At 41.6% G+C, this 21,340-nt stretch overlaps 1 protein-coding gene across 1 annotated transcript in view; it reads left to right on the top strand.

The window, feature by feature from the left end:
• Positions 1-20,084, top strand: part of LOC8077979 (callose synthase 9) — a 32,604-nt gene extending 12,520 nt beyond the window's left edge. Inside the window, exons 22-51 of the mRNA XM_002468581.2 lie at positions 631-716; positions 794-818; positions 1,028-1,122; positions 1,207-1,291; positions 1,398-1,558; positions 1,761-1,881; positions 2,303-2,403; positions 2,497-2,587; positions 2,697-2,857; positions 3,018-3,127; positions 4,302-4,436; positions 4,942-5,010; positions 5,096-5,270; positions 5,443-5,557; positions 12,233-12,352; positions 13,684-13,799; positions 13,882-13,965; positions 14,058-14,170; positions 14,360-14,412; positions 15,799-15,975; positions 16,138-16,185; positions 17,033-17,191; positions 17,722-17,835; positions 17,918-18,006; positions 18,097-18,255; positions 18,344-18,446; positions 18,832-18,951; positions 19,034-19,084; positions 19,162-19,344; positions 19,564-20,084. Of these exons, the coding sequence (XP_002468626.2) occupies positions 631-716; positions 794-818; positions 1,028-1,122; positions 1,207-1,291; positions 1,398-1,558; positions 1,761-1,881; positions 2,303-2,403; positions 2,497-2,587; positions 2,697-2,857; positions 3,018-3,127; positions 4,302-4,436; positions 4,942-5,010; positions 5,096-5,270; positions 5,443-5,557; positions 12,233-12,352; positions 13,684-13,799; positions 13,882-13,965; positions 14,058-14,170; positions 14,360-14,412; positions 15,799-15,975; positions 16,138-16,185; positions 17,033-17,191; positions 17,722-17,835; positions 17,918-18,006; positions 18,097-18,255; positions 18,344-18,446; positions 18,832-18,951; positions 19,034-19,084; positions 19,162-19,344; positions 19,564-19,800 (3,456 nt within the window). The 3' untranslated portion in view covers positions 19,801-20,084. The remainder of the gene's footprint in view (positions 1-630; positions 717-793; positions 819-1,027; positions 1,123-1,206; positions 1,292-1,397; positions 1,559-1,760; positions 1,882-2,302; positions 2,404-2,496; positions 2,588-2,696; positions 2,858-3,017; positions 3,128-4,301; positions 4,437-4,941; positions 5,011-5,095; positions 5,271-5,442; positions 5,558-12,232; positions 12,353-13,683; positions 13,800-13,881; positions 13,966-14,057; positions 14,171-14,359; positions 14,413-15,798; positions 15,976-16,137; positions 16,186-17,032; positions 17,192-17,721; positions 17,836-17,917; positions 18,007-18,096; positions 18,256-18,343; positions 18,447-18,831; positions 18,952-19,033; positions 19,085-19,161; positions 19,345-19,563) is intronic.

Here is a 21,340-nt window from a genome sequence, read left to right as displayed (position 1 = left end):
ATTCAAAAGGTGTTCCACAATAAGTGCACTTCTAGGTATGGGATCCCCTAGCTCTAGTAGGCTTTATTACTACTTTCTCTATCCCCCAAATGCAAGTCATCTTTAGGACTCCAAGGCTGACTCCCCCGGCTGCTCTCTTCTTTCCCTCTCGATCTGTACAGTTGTACAGCCCTGTAGACTGTAGTCCCCCTTTCTCTCTGTACAGTTTACTTTTTCGAATTTATATGACAGTGGGGGCTTCCCCTGCTGTATTTATGGCTAAAAAAAATGCAATTATTACATGCTTGCATAACTTATGTAATTTTCAAGTTACATTGATTTCAGTAACAAATCCTAGAAGTGCATTTATTTTGGGAGGAGGGAATTGTTGCTTTGGACTCCAATGCTTGAACAACGTGGCAGTCACTTCCTCTTTGTATGGCGATTTACCTCTTGTCACTGTTTCCACTTCCAGCTAATGGCACACAGTCCACTCCACCATGCCATACCCATTCAAGTCCAAGTACTAGTTCGTATTTGCCTTTGGCTGGGGTTCTTTGGGAAAAAGTACCGTGCAATGGAAATATGAAAGAACATGTATTTGTCTGTTTGTTAATCAATGCTGTCTGGTATTTTTATCTGTGTTTACAGATTAATAATGTCGAGGCAGTTCATAGATTCTTTGAGAAGTTTCCTAGAGAATTCATGCATAGACTTCATGTTGCTGTTCCAAAAAGGTCTGTGATGTCCTGCTAGTTTCTTGTTTATCTTCTTTGTTTTCATAATCTAAAGCTGGTTTTAATCCTTTATACAGGAAGCAATTGCTATCTTCTGGTCAGGTATGAGCGTCATTGTTATGGAACTTCTTTGTGTATTGATTTTGACCTCTGAGTAGCTGTACATTTTGATCCTATTTTTTTCAATCTTTTCGGGATTTCGGATATAGCACAATACTTGTTTGAATTATTTATTTGTATGTATAAATAATGTATGCCATTCTTTTTTGTGATTTACAAAGAGTTGACACTGGAGGCATCAATTTTTCCAGGAAACGGAATTAGACAAGTTTGATGCATCTAGATTCTCCCCCTTCTGGAATGAAATTGTGAGGAATTTACGGGAAGAGGATTATATTAACAATTTGTAAGTATTTCTTCCTATGCTACTATGATACAGTTTTCTTGACTGCCATATGTCGATATAGTTTGACTGTTATCCTATTTGCAGTGAATTAGAATTGCTTTTGATGCCCAAAAATGACGCTGGAGTGCTTCCGATTGTGCAGTGGCCACTTTTCTTGCTTGCTAGCAAGGTCAAAAATAAAAAACAACTCTGTTTAAAAGTTTTACCTTGCTTGATTCACAAGTTATGTTTCCATTCTGTTCCTTCAATCAACACCTCCCCTTTCCAATTTGTAGGTTTTCTTGGCCAAAGAGATTGCAGAGGACTGCAAAGACTCACAAGAAGAACTTTGGCTAAGGATATCTAAGGATGAATACATGCAATATGCTGTTGTAGAGTGCTTCCACAGCATTTATCATATTCTGACGTCTATACTAGAGAAAGAAGGACGCCTCTGGTAATTAGTGTTACTATTGTACTTATTAAATCTATTTTTTTATTCTTCTACATCATATTGGTTGGTGGACCTTGTTAGGTTTATCTCTAGCCTGCTCCAACTTGCTTGGGTTTGAAAGACTTTGTTTTTATTGCTGTAGTTTCATTTCACCTCATAAGTTTGACAGATTTTTTTAAGTTGCTTTGTTATTTGGAAAATTTAGGGTGGAAAAGATTTATGGTGGTATCCGGGACAGCATTTCAAACAGGACCATCCAAAGTGATCTTCATTTCAAAAAGTTGCCTAATGTTATTGCCAAGCTTGTTGCTGTATTGGGAATACTGGTATGTATGATGTTTTGGTATTTATTTTTAGGGCAGTTAACTTGTATTTCTTTGGCTTATTTACTATGTGATCACCTATTGGTGAGCCAATTCTCAAACTTAGCTACAGGATCACCGTATTCATGAGTCAAATCTCAAATTTGGCTTCCCTTCTTTACGATGTTAAATTCTCTTTAGAAACTATATTGCTTTCTACCTTTTCACTAGAATAGTAAAATCCATGATACCGTCAAACTTATGCCAAAACCTCCTAGACCCTAACCAGAGCCGTTTTGACCTTCCCCTAGCAGTCTAGCAAAATTTTCCTTCTGATGTAAAGTATGCTGTATATGTCAAGATGTCACTTGCGTTTTCACTAACTGAACATTTTATTTTGGATGGTTCAAGTGTGTGTATTAACTGTGAAAAGACTGTTTTGTAGCGAGGTACGACAGAGTCCAGTGATCTGAAAAAAGGTTTGGTTAATGCTATTCAAGATCTATATGATGTTGTTCATCATGAAGCGTTTTCTGTTAATATGAGGTCTGCCGTTTGTCTGTAGTTTTTCTACCTTATTCTCAGATTTTGTGCCCTTATAATTTCGCTTTGCTAAAGCCCTTTGTTTATAAATGTTAGTGGCCACATTGAAGACTGGGATCAAATTAATTTAGCAAGGGCTGAAGGTCGCCTCTTCAACAAACTCAAGTGGCCAAATGATCCCAAATTGGTATTTTCTAAGTATTGGATACACATTTTCTTGTTTTGTCTTTATTTTCTTGGTAGTCTGCATTTTTCTTTAGTCATCAGTCTGATCTATGCTTTTGTAATCTATCCAGAAGGACTTGATCAAGCGATTGTATTCACTTCTGACAATTAAAGAATCAGCTGCAACTGTCCCTAAAAATTTAGAAGCCAGGCGGAGACTTCAGTTCTTTACGAACTCTCTGTTCATGGAAATGCCCCTTGCACGGCCTGTTTCAGAAATGGTCTCCTTTAGGTGGGGCTCCTTTAGTCCTTTTACTTGTTCATTTAGTTGTGGACTTGTCACTTCTGTTTTGGTTGAAATTTGATTATTTGTTTTGTGCAATTTTTTCCTGGTTGTGCTGTCCAGTTATACTATTTTCTTACATTCTGTGTTTTCATTTTTTGTTATGCAGCGTGTTTACTCCATATTACTCTGAGATTGTTCTCTACAGCATGGCTGAACTGCAGAAGAAAAATGAAGATGGTATAACTACACTGTTTTATCTCCAGAAGATTTACCCAGGTCTGGTCTTTACTTCTTTCCCATTTCCATGAGCGCTGAAAGGAATACCTGGATTCTCTAACCTTTTCTTGTGATCCTTTGGTTATATCTATTATCCTGTTGTGATATGTATGTCTAACAAACTTGGAAGTTGAAATTTCTTTGAAAATGGTTAAGTGTTTCTTCCCCAATTACTTGTGCATGTCTCCATCAAGCAAGTTCCATAAACCTAGGGCATTGCAATTACAAATGGTTATTCTACAGTTCTACAACGACAAAACACTAACAGTTTGTTTGGGTTCTTTCTATCTGGAACTGAAAGTGGTAGAAGCTTAAGGATGAGATGTAGTCCGAATTTTGAGGGATGAAGTTACCCTTAGGTCTTGGAAAGTTGCTGCTCACCCCTGATTGGAGCATCCTTGTAAGAACCTTGTTTCAGTTACACTACTGGTTGCTCCTTTCAACTGTCACTACTCACTACCTATGCAGTGGCAACACATTGGGTCTTTCCAAAGAACACTGACACTACTCAAACTGACTATGCAGTGGCAGCTATTAGTGATAAACCTGGAACCCTTTTCCTCAACTCTCATGGAGATGTGAGAAGTTGAAATGATCAAGTAAATTATATGGGAACATCTTAGGGGGCTCCCAACTGACTTATGTAACCCCCCCCCCCCCCCTGTGATCCATCTGCTATCTGCTCAGGAACTATGTGCGATGAATACGAGTCTCGCTACTGCCTGGCTTTCTATGGCTTAAGACAGATATAACCCTGTCCAAAATGTAGGCCATGCTCGAGACATAAGAACGGACCTATTCACACGATCTTTAATTATCATGTTATGCCATGCTATCAATGCACTCTTAAGGCTTTTGAACCCCTTCTATATTAGGGTTTCATCTGTAATTTTGGGATCTATTGTCTAGGAGTACTCAACAAAAACCCGTATATTTGAAGTTTTCAACATAGTTGCACTTCCTTTATTAATTTAAATGACGTGATTTTAGACATATTGTTGTACTTTGTGCTCTATTTGGTCTCTATTCTTGAAACATGGTGGGGGGGGGGGGCTTCTATCTCCTGCTCCTTTTAAGCTAGCATAGTAGCTTTCTTTTGTATGAAATTATGTCTCCCCCAAATGGCCAAATTGTTTGACATTTTTCTGATAAATGGTCAACTTTCTGTGAACAGATGAATGGAAGAACTTCCTCACTCGTATCAACAGGGATGAAAATACGCCAGACTCTGAGCTTTTTGGCAACCCAAATGACATACTTGAACTACGTCTATGGGCTTCTTATCGTGGGCAGACCTTAGCTCGAACTGGTTTGTTATTCATGTGCTTTTACTAAATCCTGTTTTTCAATTCGTAGACCTTCTTTTTGTTTGAAATAGTGAACACTTGTATTTTGGCTAGTTTTTATTTCATTGTTGACTCATAAACCACACTCCGTTTGCTGTTTGGGTATGGAATAATTTGCACCAACAGCAAAATTTGTGATTAATCTGTGAATGTCCAATGTGAAGGAGAATAGAATTGGTGGGATAATTGGATGTATGCATTCCTCATGGGCTGATTATATAGGGTACATAGAACTAAAGTAACACCCCACGTGGGTACACAATGTGGTACTATTCCTATTTACCAACACACCTATACTTTTGTATTTATAATCTTTCACTCTAGTGTGTCAAGTCATGTTTGCTTGTCTGATGACATCACAAAAGATTAATCTGTTTGGCCTGCAAGAATTTCTACATGGAACTCATTCCCTCATATCTTTGAATATGATCAGTTCACATCAACATTTTTTTTTGTTTTACTCTGCAGTCCGTGGCATGATGTACTATAGGAAAGCCCTTATGCTGCAGAGTTATTTGGAGAGGATACAATCCGAAGGTATCTGCACTGCTTAGCATGTGAGATGCATATATACTATTTTATCTGAATGGATATCCCCTTGTCTGTTGTTTTCCTTTACTAGATTTGGAATCTACATTAGGGTTGACTAGTTCAGCTGATACACATTTTGAGTTGTCACCTGAGGCGCGTGCACAGGCTGATTTGAAGTTTACATATGTGGTTACCTGCCAAATTTATGGAAAACAGAAGGGGGAAGGGAAACCTGAAGCTGCAGACATAGCCTTACTAATGCAAAGGTACATTTAATTTAATATGGCACAAATGTCTTTGCTTGTTAGCTCTCTCTTTGTAAAGGACTTAAGGGGCCTGGTTAGTTCTGTCTCTCACAGATAAGCACTTGAACACATGCACATAAACTATTACACTCTGAGGTACACCACCTATAACATTTTCTACTATCTTTTGTAGGAATGAAGCTCTTAGAGTTGCCTACATTGATGAAGTTGAGAATGCTAAGAATGGAAAACCCATCACTGAGTATTACTCAAAGCTTGTGAAAGCTGATATTCATGGGAAGGACAAGGTCAGTCATTAGTACCACAAATATAAGCCCTTGAGACATCAGTATAGTGACAATTTGATTACAAATACTCCCTCCATCCCAAATTATAAGTCATTCCAAGAATCTTGGAGAGTCAAAACATTTCAAGTTTGACCAAAATTATAGAAAGAATTACAAAGATTTATGATATCACATAGATATATTATGAAAATATAATTAATAAAGAATCTAATGATACTTAGTCGGTATCACAAATGTTATTATCGTATGACATAAATTTGGTCAAACTTGAGGTGGTCTGACTCTCCAAGATTCTTGGAACGAGTTATATTTGGGATGGAGTATATATCTATAACAGTAACTTTTTTAAAAGTATTTCTTATAATGAGTCCAGTAAGGCCACAACCTTGTGTCAACATTCTATATGTGATTTTAATTTTAGACTGAATATGAAGGAAGGAGAGAAGGGCATCTATAGGATGGCTAGGGCTCGTGATAGAAAGACGAGGGACTTCAACCAAGTCAAGTTGTTATGGACGTGGGTATTTTTGGGATATAACTAGGCCTTATGCTTTGCCAAGAGCTTTGGGATAACTAAGCCTTATGCTTTGCCAAGAGCTTGAGAGATTGAGGGAGACTAGAATTGTTTCTTCATAATTCATTGCTTGCTTTCCATTGTGTCCCATGGGCTGAATATAAAAGGTACATAGGACTAACACCTCTTGTGCCTAGACAATATGGTACTATTCCTATAGACAGATAACTAAGAGAGACACTAATTAACACTAATGGGCTTAAGGCCCAACTAGGACACTTGCGCCCTACGGCGCCCCTCTTTATGCCCATGACACAAGTGCATTAAGGATGAGAGAGAGCAGCTCTTGGTGAAGGAGGATGAGATCAGACATAGATGGCAAGAGTATTTTGATAAGCTTTTCAATGGGGAGAATGAGAACTCCACCGGTCAGTTGGACAACTTGTTTGATGACAGCAATGGGTGCTTTGTGCGTGGGTTCCAAGTGCAGGAGGTTAGGGAAGCTTTGAAAAGGGTGAAATTTGGTAAAGCATTTGGCCCTGATGGTATTCCGATCAAGGTGTGGAGGGTGTCTTGGGGATTTAACTATAGTATGGCTAGCAAGAATGTTCAACAATATCTATCGATCGAACAAGATGCCTGAGGAGTGGAGAAGAAGCATATTGGTGCCAATCTACAAGAACAAGAGAGACATCCAAAGTTGCACTAATTATAGGAGAGAGTTATCGAGCATCGACTGCGAGGAACGACACGGGTGTCTATGAACCTACTCGGTTTCATGCCTGGAAGGTCAACCATAGAAGCAATTTTCTTAATAAGACAAGTTATGGAGCAGTTTAGGGAGCAGAAGAAGGACCTACACATGGTTTTCATTGACTTGGAGAAGGCTTATGACAAGATACCAAGGAATGTTGTGTGGTGGGCTTTGGACAAGCATAAAGTCCCAACCAAGTATGTTACCCTCATCAAGGACATGTACAATAATGCTGGGACTAGTGTCCGAACAAATGATGGTAACACAAATTACTTCCCGATTAAATAAAGACTTCATCAAGGGTCAGCCTTGAGCCCGTAGGTTTTAGAGTAAGTCAAACTAAAATAGAAAGGTGGCAAACCCTTGAGTCCAAAGGTTTTAGAGTAAGTCAAACTAAAATAGAATACATGAGATGCGACTTTGGAGATGGGAGAGGTGAGTTTGGAAGGTCAAGTGGTGCCCAAGAAAGATAGTTTTCGTTATCTAGGATCGATGCTACAAAAGGATGGAGATATTGATGCAGACGTTTGCCATAGGATCAAAGCAGGGTGGATGAAGTGGCGCCAAGCATCTGGCATTCTCTGTGACAAGAGGGTACCACAAAAGCTTAAACGCAAGTTTTATAGAACGGCAATTAGACCCGCTATGTTGTATGAAGCAGAATGTTGGCCTACAAAAAGACGACATGTCCAACAACTGAGCGTCGCGGAAATGCGTATGTTACGTTGGATTTGTGGTCACACAAGGATGGACCGAGTTCGGAACTGTTAGAGTATATGAGTATTAGGCCCATGAGGCCTGTGTATTGTCTATATTCCTAACCCTCTAGGGTTAGCCTTGTTATGGAAAATCAGAAGTCTAGCATGGTATCAGCTTAGGGTTCCCTTCTTGCCCTTGCCCACCCCAGCCGCCGCCACCTCTGGCCGGCGCCGCTGGCAGCCATGGCCGGCCGGCCTGATCCTCCTCCCTTCTACTTCAACCACTTCCCCCCTCTCCCCACCTCCACCTGGGCGCAAATCGCGCGTCACCCGCCGCCCAGACCCGCTTTCGGCGACGCTGCTGCCCTGGCCGCCGGCGCGGCTGCTGCTCTAGCTACGTGCGCGGGGCCGGCAGGAGCTGCGGAGGCCACGGCGCGCGCAAAGGCCAGGACGCGCGTGGAGGCTGCAGCGCGCGCAGATGCGGCGTCGCATGCGGCACAGGCGGATGCGGCCGCGGGAGCAGAGGAACGCGCAGATCCGGCGGCCGTGGATGCAGAGGCCGTCGCGGACGCGCCTGCCTAGGTTGCCGATCTCCATGGACGCCTCACAGGCCCCTGGGCGTGGCAGACGCCACCACAACAGCTGCCTACGCCCGGGGTGCAGCCGCCGCCATTGCGGTTGGCCTCGACATGCCCCTGGACGCGACTGCTATGCCCGGGGCGCTGCTCACGGCTGCGGGCGCGCTCTGTCTAGGGGGCTGGCTGTCGGCCTGAGCGCGGCTTGTTAGTCGCTGGATCCTTGCTCTAGGTGTGAGCAGGATCCTTACTCTCATTGAGAGGATAGCACACAGAGTTAGGGCAATTTTCTGGGTTTATTTCTCACACAATGCTATGCCAACCTGAGGGGTTGGGGATACATATTTATAGAACTGCTAACCAGCCAGCATATTCCAAGATGCTAGTCTAAGATGCTGTCCTACAGATGCTAACTGTTGTCCTAAAAGTAGTCAAGATGCTGTCCTACACAAGGACCATGTGCTGCCTATTGCAGCCCACAACCAGCCAACAGAGACTTATCCATCACGGCTGTGGGTGCGGGAGGCACGGACCCCTTCCCCGCACCACCTCCGCCGCCCGCGACCCATCGTCTGGACTGCACCCTCCTCGCTGCTCTCGTCACTGCTCGCGCGCGGCTGCGGAAGGATGGGAACGCGTGCGGGAGGCTGCCCTCGCTTGGGAGCACGAGCTCGACGCGGCCGACGTGTTGCCCCGCCAGATCGCCAAAGCAGAGCAATTCCTTGGCATCTCGTCCTCGCCCGACGTTGGGAACACGTCCTCAAGATCGGCCACGGTCATCTGGCATGATCCGGCCAACCCCCTCGTGATGCAGCTCCACTACCAGGCCGGGGGCGTCCAGAACATTAGCCTCCTCGTCCCGGTCGTCCTCGAGCCCTAGTCCCCCTCCTACGCTCGCTGGAGGGACTTGGTCCTCCTCACCCTCCGCCGCTACGCCCTCGACGACCACGTCCTCCTCGACACCGCGAGCGCGGTCTAGACCCCCTTGTGGCTACGCCTCGACAACATCGTCCTCTCCTGGATTCTGGGGACAATCTCCCTGGACCTCCACGACCTCGTCCGCAACACTCCGAGCTCTCGCGGGGCCTGGCTGGCGCTCGAGGGCCAATTCCTAGGCAACGCCGAAGCCCGGGCTCTACGACTCGACGCGAGCTTCCGCACCTTCGTCTAGGGGGACCTCTCCTCAGTGAGTTCTGTCGCCAGATGAAGGGCTTGGCGGACTCACTTGGCGACCTCGGCTAGCCCGTGGAGGACCGTATCTTGGTCCTCAACGTTCTCCGCGGGCTCAGTGACCGCTACTCCTACCTCCGGACGTGGATCACCCGGCAGCGGCCCTTCCCCACCTTCCTGTAGGTCCGTGACGACCTTGTCATGGAGGAGCTTACTTAGGGCCTCTAGCCTGGGTCCCCCTCTAGCCCAGGGTCTTCGTCCTCCTCGACTGCTCTCACTGCCACTCCTCCGCCCCGCCCTGCCCCGCCACCACAGTCGTCACTTCTCAGTCCTCTTCCCTCCGGGCCGAGCGGGGGTGGGGGGTTGGCGGTCGTCGTCGCCGTGGTGGGGGACGTGGAGCAGGTCGTGGGGGCAACACAACGCCGCCACCTCCACGGGGTGCACCCTGGCCATCCCTCCACGGAGTACACTCTTGATATCCTGGAGAGAGTTGGGATGACTGACTGCAAGCCCTGCTCCACTTCAGTTGACACATAGGGCAAGCTCTCGGAGACTGAGGGTACACCAGTGACAGATCCCACTGCATATCGGAGTCTTGCCAGGGCACTTCAGTACCTCATCTTCACCCGGCCGGATATCACATATGCAGTTCAGCAGATCTGTCTCCATATGCATGATCCTCGGGAGCCACACCTCACCGCTTTCAAGCGGATCCTACGCTACCTCCGCGGCACCGTCGACTTCGGTCTCCTTCACCGACGGTCGTCCTCCACCGAGCTCATCGTCTACACTGACGCCGACTGGGCCGGTGTCTGGACACCCGCCGCTCCACCTCCGGCTACGCCGTCTTCTTAGGCAGCAACCTGGTGTCCTGGTCGTCCAAGCGCCAGCCGGTCGTCTCCCACTCTAGTGCCAAGGCGGAGTACCGCGCTGTCGCCAACGGCGTGGCTAAGGCTTGCTGGCTCCGGTAGCTCCTCGTCGAACTCCATAGCCCTCTCTGTCGGAGCGCACTGGTCTACTGCGACAACGTCAGTGCGGTGTACCTCTCCACCAACCCGGTTCAGCACTAGAGGACCAAGCATGTGGAGATCGATCTACACTTCGTTCGGGTCGCCATCGGCGATGTTCGGGTCCTCCACATCCCGACCACCTCCCAGTTCGCCGACATCTTCATCAAAGGTCTCCCGTCCTCGACCTTCACCGAGTTCCGCACCAGCCTCAACATCACCAGTGGCTAGTTGTGTCTGTGGGGGGCTCGTGTATTGTACTTCTTTTCTTTCGTGTCCAGTCTATAAACTCCGCTGCGACGGTAGTTCAGACCGCGGGGGGGTGTTAGAGTATATGAGTATTAGGCCCATGAGGCTAGGCCCATGAGGCCTATGTGTATGACACTATGTTCCTAACCCTCTAGGGTTAGCCCAGTTATGGAAAATCAGAAGTCTAGCAGGAACGATGATATACGCGACCGTCTAGGGGTAGCACCAATTGAAGAAAAGCTTGTTCAACATAGGTTGAGGTGGTTTGAACATGTCCAAAGGAGACCTTCTGAGGCACCAGTGCATTGTGGAGTCCTAAGTCGAGATATCAATGTGAGGAGAGGTGGAGGAAGACCGAAGCTGACATGGGGGGAGGCAATAAAAAGAGATTTAAAGGGTTGGAATATACCTAGAGATCTTTGTTTAGATAGGAGTGCTTGGAAAGCAGCTATTGATGTACCTGAACCATGACTAGGGGCTCATGTTGGGTTTCAACTCTAGCCTACCCCAACTTGTTTGGGACTAATAGGCTTTGTTGTTGTTGTTGTTGTATATTGATAGTCAAAGGTAGAAAAATGTTTCACTTAGTAGAGACCAAGATGGACTTACATTTCTGATCAGAGGAATTAGCTTCTTTGATACCTCTTCTCTTTTTGTATAGAGCTACTTTTCTTTCCTTTCGCTAGGGTTTATCATCGTTATACTGTAGCTTGTAAGAGCCATCGTTTTTTTAACTTTAAATACAGCAGGGGAGACCCCGACTGTAAGGATTTTATTATATTAAAAAACAACAAAAAGAACAACACCACTGTACAAAGAGGAAGTGGGGGAGGAGGACCCAGGTGGCTACAACTAAGAGAACTGCGCAGGCTGTACAAGCAGAAACAAGCCAACAAAGTTAAGCTAGGTCAGTAAGAAGGGGGAGGAAATTAGGTCTTTTAGAGTGGCAGAAGCGAAAAGACTGCAACTGGGCTTCTTCCAGGAAACATTGCTTCCAATTATTATAGCAGGGACCACCACGATAAAAAATGAAGTTATTTCTTTGCTTCCAAATCTGCCAGTCTCCTATGATGAAAATCTCCATGAAGAAAGGCCTTTGAAATTGTTGTTCAGCATTAACCATCATCTGGAAGAAATCCATGGAGATTTCCCAATCTATGCCCGGAAACTGCCAAAAGTAGCTGAGGAAAAGATGAAAGGCAGTTTCGTCCATGTTATTGTTGCAGAGAATGCAATTGTAGTTATTTCCTTCAAGCTTGGTGCTTTTTTCTTTTTAGGATGTTCCTTGTGGTGAGTGAGCCATCGTCAATTGCAATATTCTTGGGTTCTAGCTGTTGTTATTTTTTCTGTTGCATGTCCCTATTCTTGAGTATTTGAATTGTATATCCTTGTTTGTAACTTCATATCATGGTTTTGATACTAAGGGGGCATTGGTTGTCCGTTCGTGGGCATGCCCATAAGCCCCCCTATGCTAATGTGGTGGCTTTTCAAAAGTACATATTATTATTTTCTACATCTGGATGGCATAGCTAGTTTTAGGGTCTTTTGGCTAGGATCCATAGCAGCAAATTCTTGATGGAAATAGTAAACATTTTTTGTAGTGGACTAGATATTGCTGTGCCGCATGACAGCTACAAACTGGTCCCAGCAAATTATCTGAAATAGTGCATTCATTCTTGTATTCACCCAGTTGAACTTTGTCTTACAGGAAATTTATTCGATTAAATTGCCTGGCAATCCAAAGCTTGGAGAGGGAAAACCTGAAAATCAAAATCATGCCATAATATTCACTCGTGGAAATGCAGTGCAAACTATTGATATGAATCAGGTACACAGATGTACTATTTTTTCTCCCAATTTTTCTATTATTTAGTTCATTACTACATCTTTTTTACATTAAATACTTTAGAATGTGTTGGACACAAATCACAGGATTTGGGGCTAGTTTTTCTATTCCATTAGCCTTGCCACAACTATTGGCAGGTTTTGGATACATATAGGGTAGCTTGCTCTGTCCTTAAGAAAGGATTACAGTATAGTCTAGAGATGCTAAAGTAGATGCTATAAAGATAAGGTGCTGACAGCAGCCACCAACAACTATAGATAAGTATCCTAGGTAGGTAAGCACTAGACTTAAGCTTTCACAATGTTCACTTAGGCCCTGTGCATTTCCCCGGGAAGCACTCCCAGGAATTCCCGGCTGGAATCGTTAGTCAATTTATATAAGTTTTCATTAGCTGGAATGATTCCTAGTGTCATTTTGCCCAAACCGAACGAGCCCTTAATATACTTAGTTGTCAGATAAGCTGTCACCAATCTCATTTGAGTTATGTGACTTTTCATTTGGAGAAAGTCCAAGTTAAGCCCCCCCCCCCCCCCCCGCCCGGCACCCATCAACAACCCCAAAGTTTGGCCTATGTCCAAATAACCCCCCAAACTAACATTTGATTCAATTTAATTGCTCCTTAGTTGGTCTAGTTTACCCCTTAACAGGATTTGTTATCTTTGTTTCTCCACGTAAAACTTGAATTTTACCTTAATTTTGTGAGGTGATAGAGGACTTCATAAGGTGTGTTAGAAAATATACCTTAATTTTTCGCCATTATTTCGATAGCTTTTGAAATTTAATAATAAATTAACACTAGAGGTATAATATCGTGCAAAACATAATGATGAAAAATTCATAATTTATTGTTCTAACAAAGGATATTATGTCCTCTTTCACTTCACAAAAATTGAAGCTAGAACACAATTTGTACGCAGAAACAAAAAAGAAAAATATCTTTAAGGTGTAAATTAGGCCAGCTGACATAGTTATGAGGGAGTAAATTGAACCAAATGTTAGTTTAGTGGGTTATCTGGTCATAAGCCAAACTTGGAGGGTGTAATTTGCACTTTTCGAAATTGCACCCTCTGAATATTGGATCAAACCAAAGTCAGGATCAGTATTACTGAGTCTTCAGTCTTCTATAATTTGTATTTTGTGTAGTGCACTACAGCTCTACTGAGGCCAACCTTTTTTCAGTGCGACAATGACAAAAGGATGAAATGAAGACAAATAGATCATTCCATTATTGTTACTGTCACTGTTTGACAATTTGACTAACGGTTCAGTTGGAATCATGTATTTGTTTCACCAGTGCTTAGCTGTTTTTTTAGGATAACTACTTCGAGGAGGCACTTAAAATGAGGAATCTACTTGAGGAGTTCTCTCTGAAGCGTGGCAAGCATTACCCTTCAATTCTTGGTGTTAGAGAGCATGTCTTCACGGGAAGGTATTATTCATTTCATTTTCAGTAGAGAAGTTATGCAGATGTTTCTAGAGTAAATCTCAGTTCTAACATCATGCTTCTATAGTGTTTCCTCCTTGGCCTCATTTATGTCTAACCAAGAGACAAGTTTTGTGACATTAGGACAACGTGTTCTGGCTAACCCACTGAAGTAAGTGCTTTTACATAGTATGTTTTCTCTTTCACATGAGCATCAGCTAGAATTGTGTGTAGTTAATACATGAAACCTTTCCTTTTTTGTAGAGTGAGAATGCACTATGGTCATCCAGATGTTTTTGATAGAATTTTTCATATAACAAGGGGTGGAATTAGTAAGGCCTCCCGCAGCATCAATATCAGTGAGGATATATATGCAGGTTAAACTTGTAACCTTTTTCTGTTTTTCCTCATTCTGAGAGTTATCTTTAGTCTTACTCAGTATTCATCATTTTGATGTACTAGTATTGGCATGTTTCTTAGAATTTTCCCTATTAAAAACTTCAAATTATTTTGGCCTGTCTTTAAGATTATGGTGCGGATCTTACCGATCCATCTATGAACTGCAGGATTCAACTCAACGCTGCGTCAAGGATGCATAACTCATCATGAGTATATTCAGGTTAATTCTCTTATCCTTGCTTTTTGGATTTTCATCATCTGCATAGCTCATTTAAACTTTTCAAAGAAGGCCTCAAGCCTAGTTTGTGCTGCTGTGCGTTAATAGTACTGTTCTCTACATCGAGAATCGGTTAAATACGAAATATTGAACCCACGTTCTTTGATATACATATGTTTAGAGCATGGGATGCATCATTGTAATTTCCTGTGTACCCTTGGTAGACAATACAAGTCGCATAAGGAAGTTAACTACTACGCAGCATGCATATGGATACACTTATCGGTATCGAGTGGATGCTGTATTTTTCCAGAAAACCTAATACACGGATACATTTTAGATTTTTTTAATATAAATAGTAAGACATTAGAATTTTAAAAACCATAGCAGCCAAAAGGAACATTGAAATTACCTGCAATATTGGTCTTTTGCTCTTTTCCAAATTTCTAATTTGCGAAAAGAAAGGTGAGAACCTAGAAGTAGTCAAGTAATGTGACAGTAGGAGCCATAGTGTAAATGAAGTACTAGCATAGTAGCACTAGTACTAGAATTTGTTGGGTCATGCCATCTACTCGCGGCTGGCAAAAATCATGGGCAACAAACAACAGATAACACTAGACAGGAAGGGAACAAGGAAAATCAACCAACAAGAGCTCAAGAACTGAAGATCAAGACTATATTGAGATTGTGCTCTCCCCATTTTGGTCGGGTCTTGCCTTTATGTAATAGGCGATTAGGATCAAAAGCTTCTAGTGGGGTGTGTGTGGTGGGGGGGGGGGTCTCTATATGTTTTTAATACAATGATACACAGCTCTGCTGTGTGTTCGAGAGAGAAAAAAATCTATATCGAGATTCGGAAAGGGAATGTCACTGGAAGTCATTGATTCAGTACTGAATTGCTGCCAGCACCTGTGCATACTGTGACACGTGCATGGTGAAAGTGGATCGCTGGCGGGCGGCGAGCTGGGGGCACTCATCTGTCTTGCCCTTGTGTGTGCTTGGGTGCGGACATCGCGGAGCTTCTTAACGGGCGTGGGTGGGGGTGCTTGGCCATTCTGCATCGATGCATGTGCAGGTGGGCCGTGGCGCGATGTGCCTGGTATAAATGAGGCAGAGGTGGGGAGAGCGTGATTGGATAGAGAAGGGGCATCGGGGGTTAATTGGGCTTCGCCATATCAGCTGTCCGCCCTGATATGTGTCACCCCTCACCCACCCTGTCGTGATTTATTTTTCTTTTTGTTATTCTGACAGTGTATGTATTGAAGCCGTTACCTGCATGTATATGTAGCGGATATGTATCCAATACGGGATATGCTGCCTACCTCATGTATCCATGCAGCATAGGTTAACTAACATTATGTTGATATTAAATTAAATGTTATCCTGTAGGTTGGCAAAGGTAGGGATGTTGGACTTAATCAGATTGCACTCTTTGAAGGAAAAGTTGCTGGTGGAAATGGTGAACAAGTTCTTAGCCGAGACATATATAGACTCGGACAACTTTTTGACTTTTTCAGGATGTTATCCTTCTACGTGACAACTGTTGGATTCTACTTCTGTACTATGGTAATTTAATTTTCCTTGCCTGTTAGGATTTGTCCAGTTGAAACTAGTTCCATTTGTAGTGATTCATGTTAATATTATTTGAAGGCACATGGATAAAATTAAATATACAAAAATAGCTATTACCATTATCCTTCTAATATTAATCTCATTGTTCTTTTGCAGCTAACTGTGCTGACAGTGTACATATTTCTCTATGGGAAAACGTATCTGGTAAGATGGTATCCATTCGATTTTTCTAATTTTCTCTTTTTCCACCTTTTTTGGATGACTTGAGATGTACTCCCTCTGTTTGAAATTGTACACCGTTCTTATTTTTCTAGATACATAGTTTTTACTATGCATCCAGACAATGTATGGAGGAAAAATCCCTATTTTACACTAATAAAACTTCTTCCCTATTTGATGCCGAAACTTAAATTCTTCCCTATCTGTCACCTATTTCCTCTTTTGTTTCCTATTTGACACTTGTGTCACTTTTTTGCTGTAACAGCATTAAGTCCAAGGCAAAAAGACCATCTTGCCCCTCGTGTGTTTTCATGCATGCTGTGTTCATGATGCTGCATATTTTTTTTGTCTCGTTTATTTATTTGCAGATGTTTTTTCTCGGTATGCTTGAACACAGCATGCCTTAAAAATCACATAGGAGTTGTAATATGGTCTTTTTGCTTTGGACTTAACGTCGTTACAGCCAAAAAGTTATGGAAGTGTCAAATTGGGAACAAAAGATGAAATAGGTGACAGATAGGGAAGATTTTAAGTTTTGGTGTCAAATAGGGAAGGAGAAGTTTGTCTATTGTCAAATAAGGAATTTTCTCGTATGTATAACGAGTTACAATTTGGAATGGAGAGAGTACTTGGCTAGATGTATTGGAGCAAGAATACATTGTCAATAGTTTTGCATTGACTTAGCATGAAAGGCTTCTGCAGTCACATGTTACGGCGTGACATAAGTTTCTTGCAATTTTTTTGGTGGTTTCTATGAGTTCTTTTCTGCATACATTATCTGGTTCCTTCCATGGTTGTCCTGACATATTCTTTTTACCGTGTGCTTGCTTAGGCCTTATCTGGTGTTGGAGAATCAATTCAAAGTAGAGCGGATATACTGCACAACACAGCCTTGGATGCTGCTCTGAACACTCAATTTCTTTTCCAGATTGGTGTATTTACTGCAGTGCCCATGATTCTTGGTTTCATCCTTGAATCAGGTGTCTTAACGGTATTCCCTTTGCCCTTTGCCTGTGAACTCTGTAGAAGTATTTGTGGTTGGTTACTTTTGTCTATGTTACTGCCTGTAGTCATAAATACTCAACATTTTTTACTGTCTTGCAATCTTATCAAACTTTGGCTTTCAATAACGTACTAAAAAATATTTTACAAACACAAAAATATTGTGTGTGTATATATTTTCTAAAGGGTACTTTCTTGACTTCATAAATTATTATATTTTTTAATATGGTGTAACAGAAAATCATGTTTGCTTAGGCCTTATCTGGTCAAAGTTGTAAATAATAGACCGTAATAAATAAAAAGCATCAAGTATTCTTTTAGTCGGCGAACTATATTTCTTACAATCCCAGTCGTTGTCGTCACCGGTGATGATAGGTTACATGAATTAGTTGTTTTTCCTGACTACTATATGGAACATTATCATTATTTTTGAGCTTGTTTCACAAATCACAGTCGCCATTTCAAAAATTTCCCCAAGAATGATAACATATGTCCTTATTTGTTAATGCGTATATGCAGGCTTTTGTTCAATTTATTACAATGCAGTTCCAACTATGCTCTGTATTTTTCACTTTCTCACTTGGAACAAGGACCCACTACTTTGGCCGTGCAATATTACATGGAGGTGCAAAGGTAGGCTTTTTGTTACTAAGTGTTGCTTATCAGTTTCTAAATGTCTGAACACTGATCTGATTCTTTTTTTTAATATTACCAGTATAGAGCAACTGGTAGAGGTTTTGTGGTACGGCATATCAAGTTTGCTGAGAACTATCGTATTTATGCTCGAAGCCATTTTGTGAAAGGGTTTGTTCTCACATGAAGCTATTTTCAAAATTGCTTGTGGAATTTTCCTAGTACAATACCATTTGTGTTGATTGTGCTTGGTTTTTGTAGGATGGAGGTTGCACTTTTGTTGGTTATCTTCCTAGTGTATGGGTTTAACAATGGTGGAGCAGTTGGCTATATTTTACTCTCTATAAGCAGTTGGTTTATGGCATTGTCTTGGCTTTTTGCTCCCTACTTATTTAACCCATCTGGATTTGAATGGCAGAAGTAAGGAACTAAGCATTTTGTCTATCTATGTACTATAAGTTCAAATTGTCATTCTGAACATTATATTTCAAACACTTCTCCCTCTTAGGATCGTCGAGGATTTCAGAGACTGGACAAATTGGCTGTTTTATCGAGGTGGTATTGGTGTTAAAGGAGAAGAAAGCTGGGAAGCTTGGTGGGAAGAAGAACTGGTAAATGAATTTGACCTGTATTCACTTTAGCCAAAATGTGCTGTATTGTTTGTTGACTGGATGTAGTACTGTTGCACCTGATTAGCCTACTCGTGTTTCTTATGGTTTTGAAGCTCTTGCATTTTTTTCGATAATGTTTAAAACTCTTGCATAGCTTCATTAAAGTTGGATGCTTGTTATATTGTCAACTACATCTGCTACAATGATGCAATCCTTATTCTTGGTGCTTTTCTATTCTTCAGATATAACATGTCTGAATAAAGAACAATAAGTCATTAAGACACATGCATACTTGGAAGCTTCTGATATTTACCATTGGAAATTGTTGGATTTTTTTCACTTTTGTTCATGGGATAACTCCTCATTTTGAAACACTTCGTTTCAGCAACATATTTACAGCATTCGAGGGAGGATACTGGAAACCATACTAAGCCTGAGGTTTTTCATCTTCCAATACGGAGTTGTTTACCACATGCATGCCAGCAGAGAAAGTACAGCTTTATCGGTATGTTAGTGTTTCAGTTCACATTTGCTTGTAGTGCTCTATAGTCAAAATAATAGTCGTAAATTAATCCTTGGCACTGCAGGTGTATTGGATTTCGTGGGCTGTGCTTGGTGGCCTTTTCATCCTCCTCTTGGTAATATATTTCTTTGTTGTTACATTTGGCATCTGCTGAGCAGGAAATTCATTATGTTAATTTGTATTACTCTGCAGGTATTTGGTTTAAACCCCAAGGCCATGGTACATTTCCAATTGTTCCTGCGTCTAGTCAAAAGTATAGCGTTATTGATGGTTTTGGCTGGTCTGGTCCTGGCAATTTTGTTTACGGAACTCAGTATCGGAGACGTTTTTGCTTCGATTCTAGCATTTGTGCCAACTGGGTGGGGAATCATTTCGGTGAGCTTCTTGTGCCAACTTTTTGTTGACCATATGTTGATTTGCCTTTTATTTTGGTTCATTCTGGAAACAGTTCATAGTTACATTCGTATATATTTCTGTTCACTGCATTAGCTTTCCTCTTGACCAGTTAATTCTTCTCATCGTTTTCATTTCTCTTTTGTACTCGACATTGTCGGTGTTAGCTGAAATTTTACTATTCATCCTTTTTTTTTACAGATTGCCATGGCATGGAAACCTGTCGTGAAGAAATTGGGTTTGTGGAAAACTGTCCGTGCCCTAGCTCGCCTGTATGATGCTGGCACGGGGATGATCATTTTCATACCCATAGCCATTTGCTCGTGGTTTCCATTCATATCCACATTCCAGACGCGACTTCTGTTCAACCAGGCGTTCAGCAGAGGTTTGGAGATATCTCTCATCCTTGCTGGCAACAATCCAAATGCTGGGATTTGATGGTGGCAGTTCCGGTCTTGCTTCACCAATCTGACTGTGGACCTTTCTTACTTTAATTAATCCTCAGTTAACAGTAGCGATGTACATATCTGATATCTCCATGTTCACCGGCAGTTGTTTGCCGTGGGTATAAATGTGAACGGCAATATTTCTAGAGGTAGCTTGTATCTGTATTTGTTCAGCCGGTGTACTTTGTATGCCACATCTTATTTTTTTACATTGATATATGTGCTGATTGCATCAACTGGTTAATCTTTGTTCAACTGGTTAGTCCTTTTCTCTCATTTTTAACTTGAGTGTTGTTGACCTTTAAATTCAATCGGGGTTGAACGCAATTGTTTTTTATTTGTTATACGAAGTTCATGTGTTGGTTGTGGAGCTCATGCACACGCACCACCATTCTTATCTGTTTTTTATATTTATCCTGCCCATTTTCTGTTGAATCTGTCAGCCATTAAGTAGTGTTTTTTTCTCACACAAATCAGTGAACAGTACTTTTTCAGTCATGGCTTATTAGCTAAGTGAACAGAGTCTAAGAACGGATCTGGCTCTAGCATAAAACAACATGAAAAGAAGCTGCCGAAGCCATGAATTTGGGCGGGGCTGGAGCCCCTCCAAACACGTCCTAAGAATTTAGAAAGTTGTCTTGGGAATGGCCTCAAGAATGCTCATGACGCTTTAGCAAAGTTCAGCATAGGCATACTAAGGGGATGTTTGGTAGTGCTAAAGTTTAACAGGTATTGTAGTATATTTGTAATTATATTAATTAGTGTCCAATTATGAACTAATAAAGCTTAAAAATTGTCTCGTAAATTATTCTCTAACTATATTTTTAGTTTTATAAATAGTCTATATTTAGTATTAAATATATGTATCTAAATATTCGATGAGATAAGTGTTAAAAAAAACAGCCCAAATATTCGATATTCGATGGGATAAGTGTTAAAAAAAACAGCCCAACCAATCAGGACCTAAGACATCATGATCAGTTCGAGTTTTCGGTTCGTCTGTATTCTGTTTTCGTGCCTGGTTATTTTGATGTCGGTCTCATTTCGAATTGAATGATTAAATAAGACGCTCTTCCTTCTACTTTCACGTTATATTTAACAAGTCAAAGATTTTTGCACCGTGAATCTGTGATGCTCCTTAGTCTCTCTCTCTCTCTCTAACCTTGTAATCTCTCTGTCTATGAAAAATATTTAATTAGGGGATGTGTGCCGATCAACATAACTCAATTTTGACTAAGTTTATAGTAAATAACATTAGCATTTATGTCTTTAAATAAATTTATAGTAAAAATATATTGTATAACTAATCAATAGTACTAATTTTATATAAAAGATATTAGATTTTTTTATGTAACTTCGGTCAAAGTTTGAATTGGTTGACTTTTCAATAAATGAGAATTGCATTTTTTTAAGACGGAGGAAGTATACACCATCAATCTTCATAAATTACTTAGATCTATACCTCCAATCTAAAATAAGGTAACAATAGCTACATTTGTCTATTGATGATATTCTCCTTTTTTGTTTGTTAA

Source organism: Sorghum bicolor, chromosome 1 (assembly GCF_000003195.3).
Source record: "Sorghum bicolor cultivar BTx623 chromosome 1, Sorghum_bicolor_NCBIv3, whole genome shotgun sequence".
In the NCBI taxonomy this organism is placed as follows: Eukaryota; Viridiplantae; Streptophyta; class Magnoliopsida; order Poales; family Poaceae; genus Sorghum; species Sorghum bicolor.
This window is presented reverse-complemented; position numbering and strand designations above follow the sequence as displayed.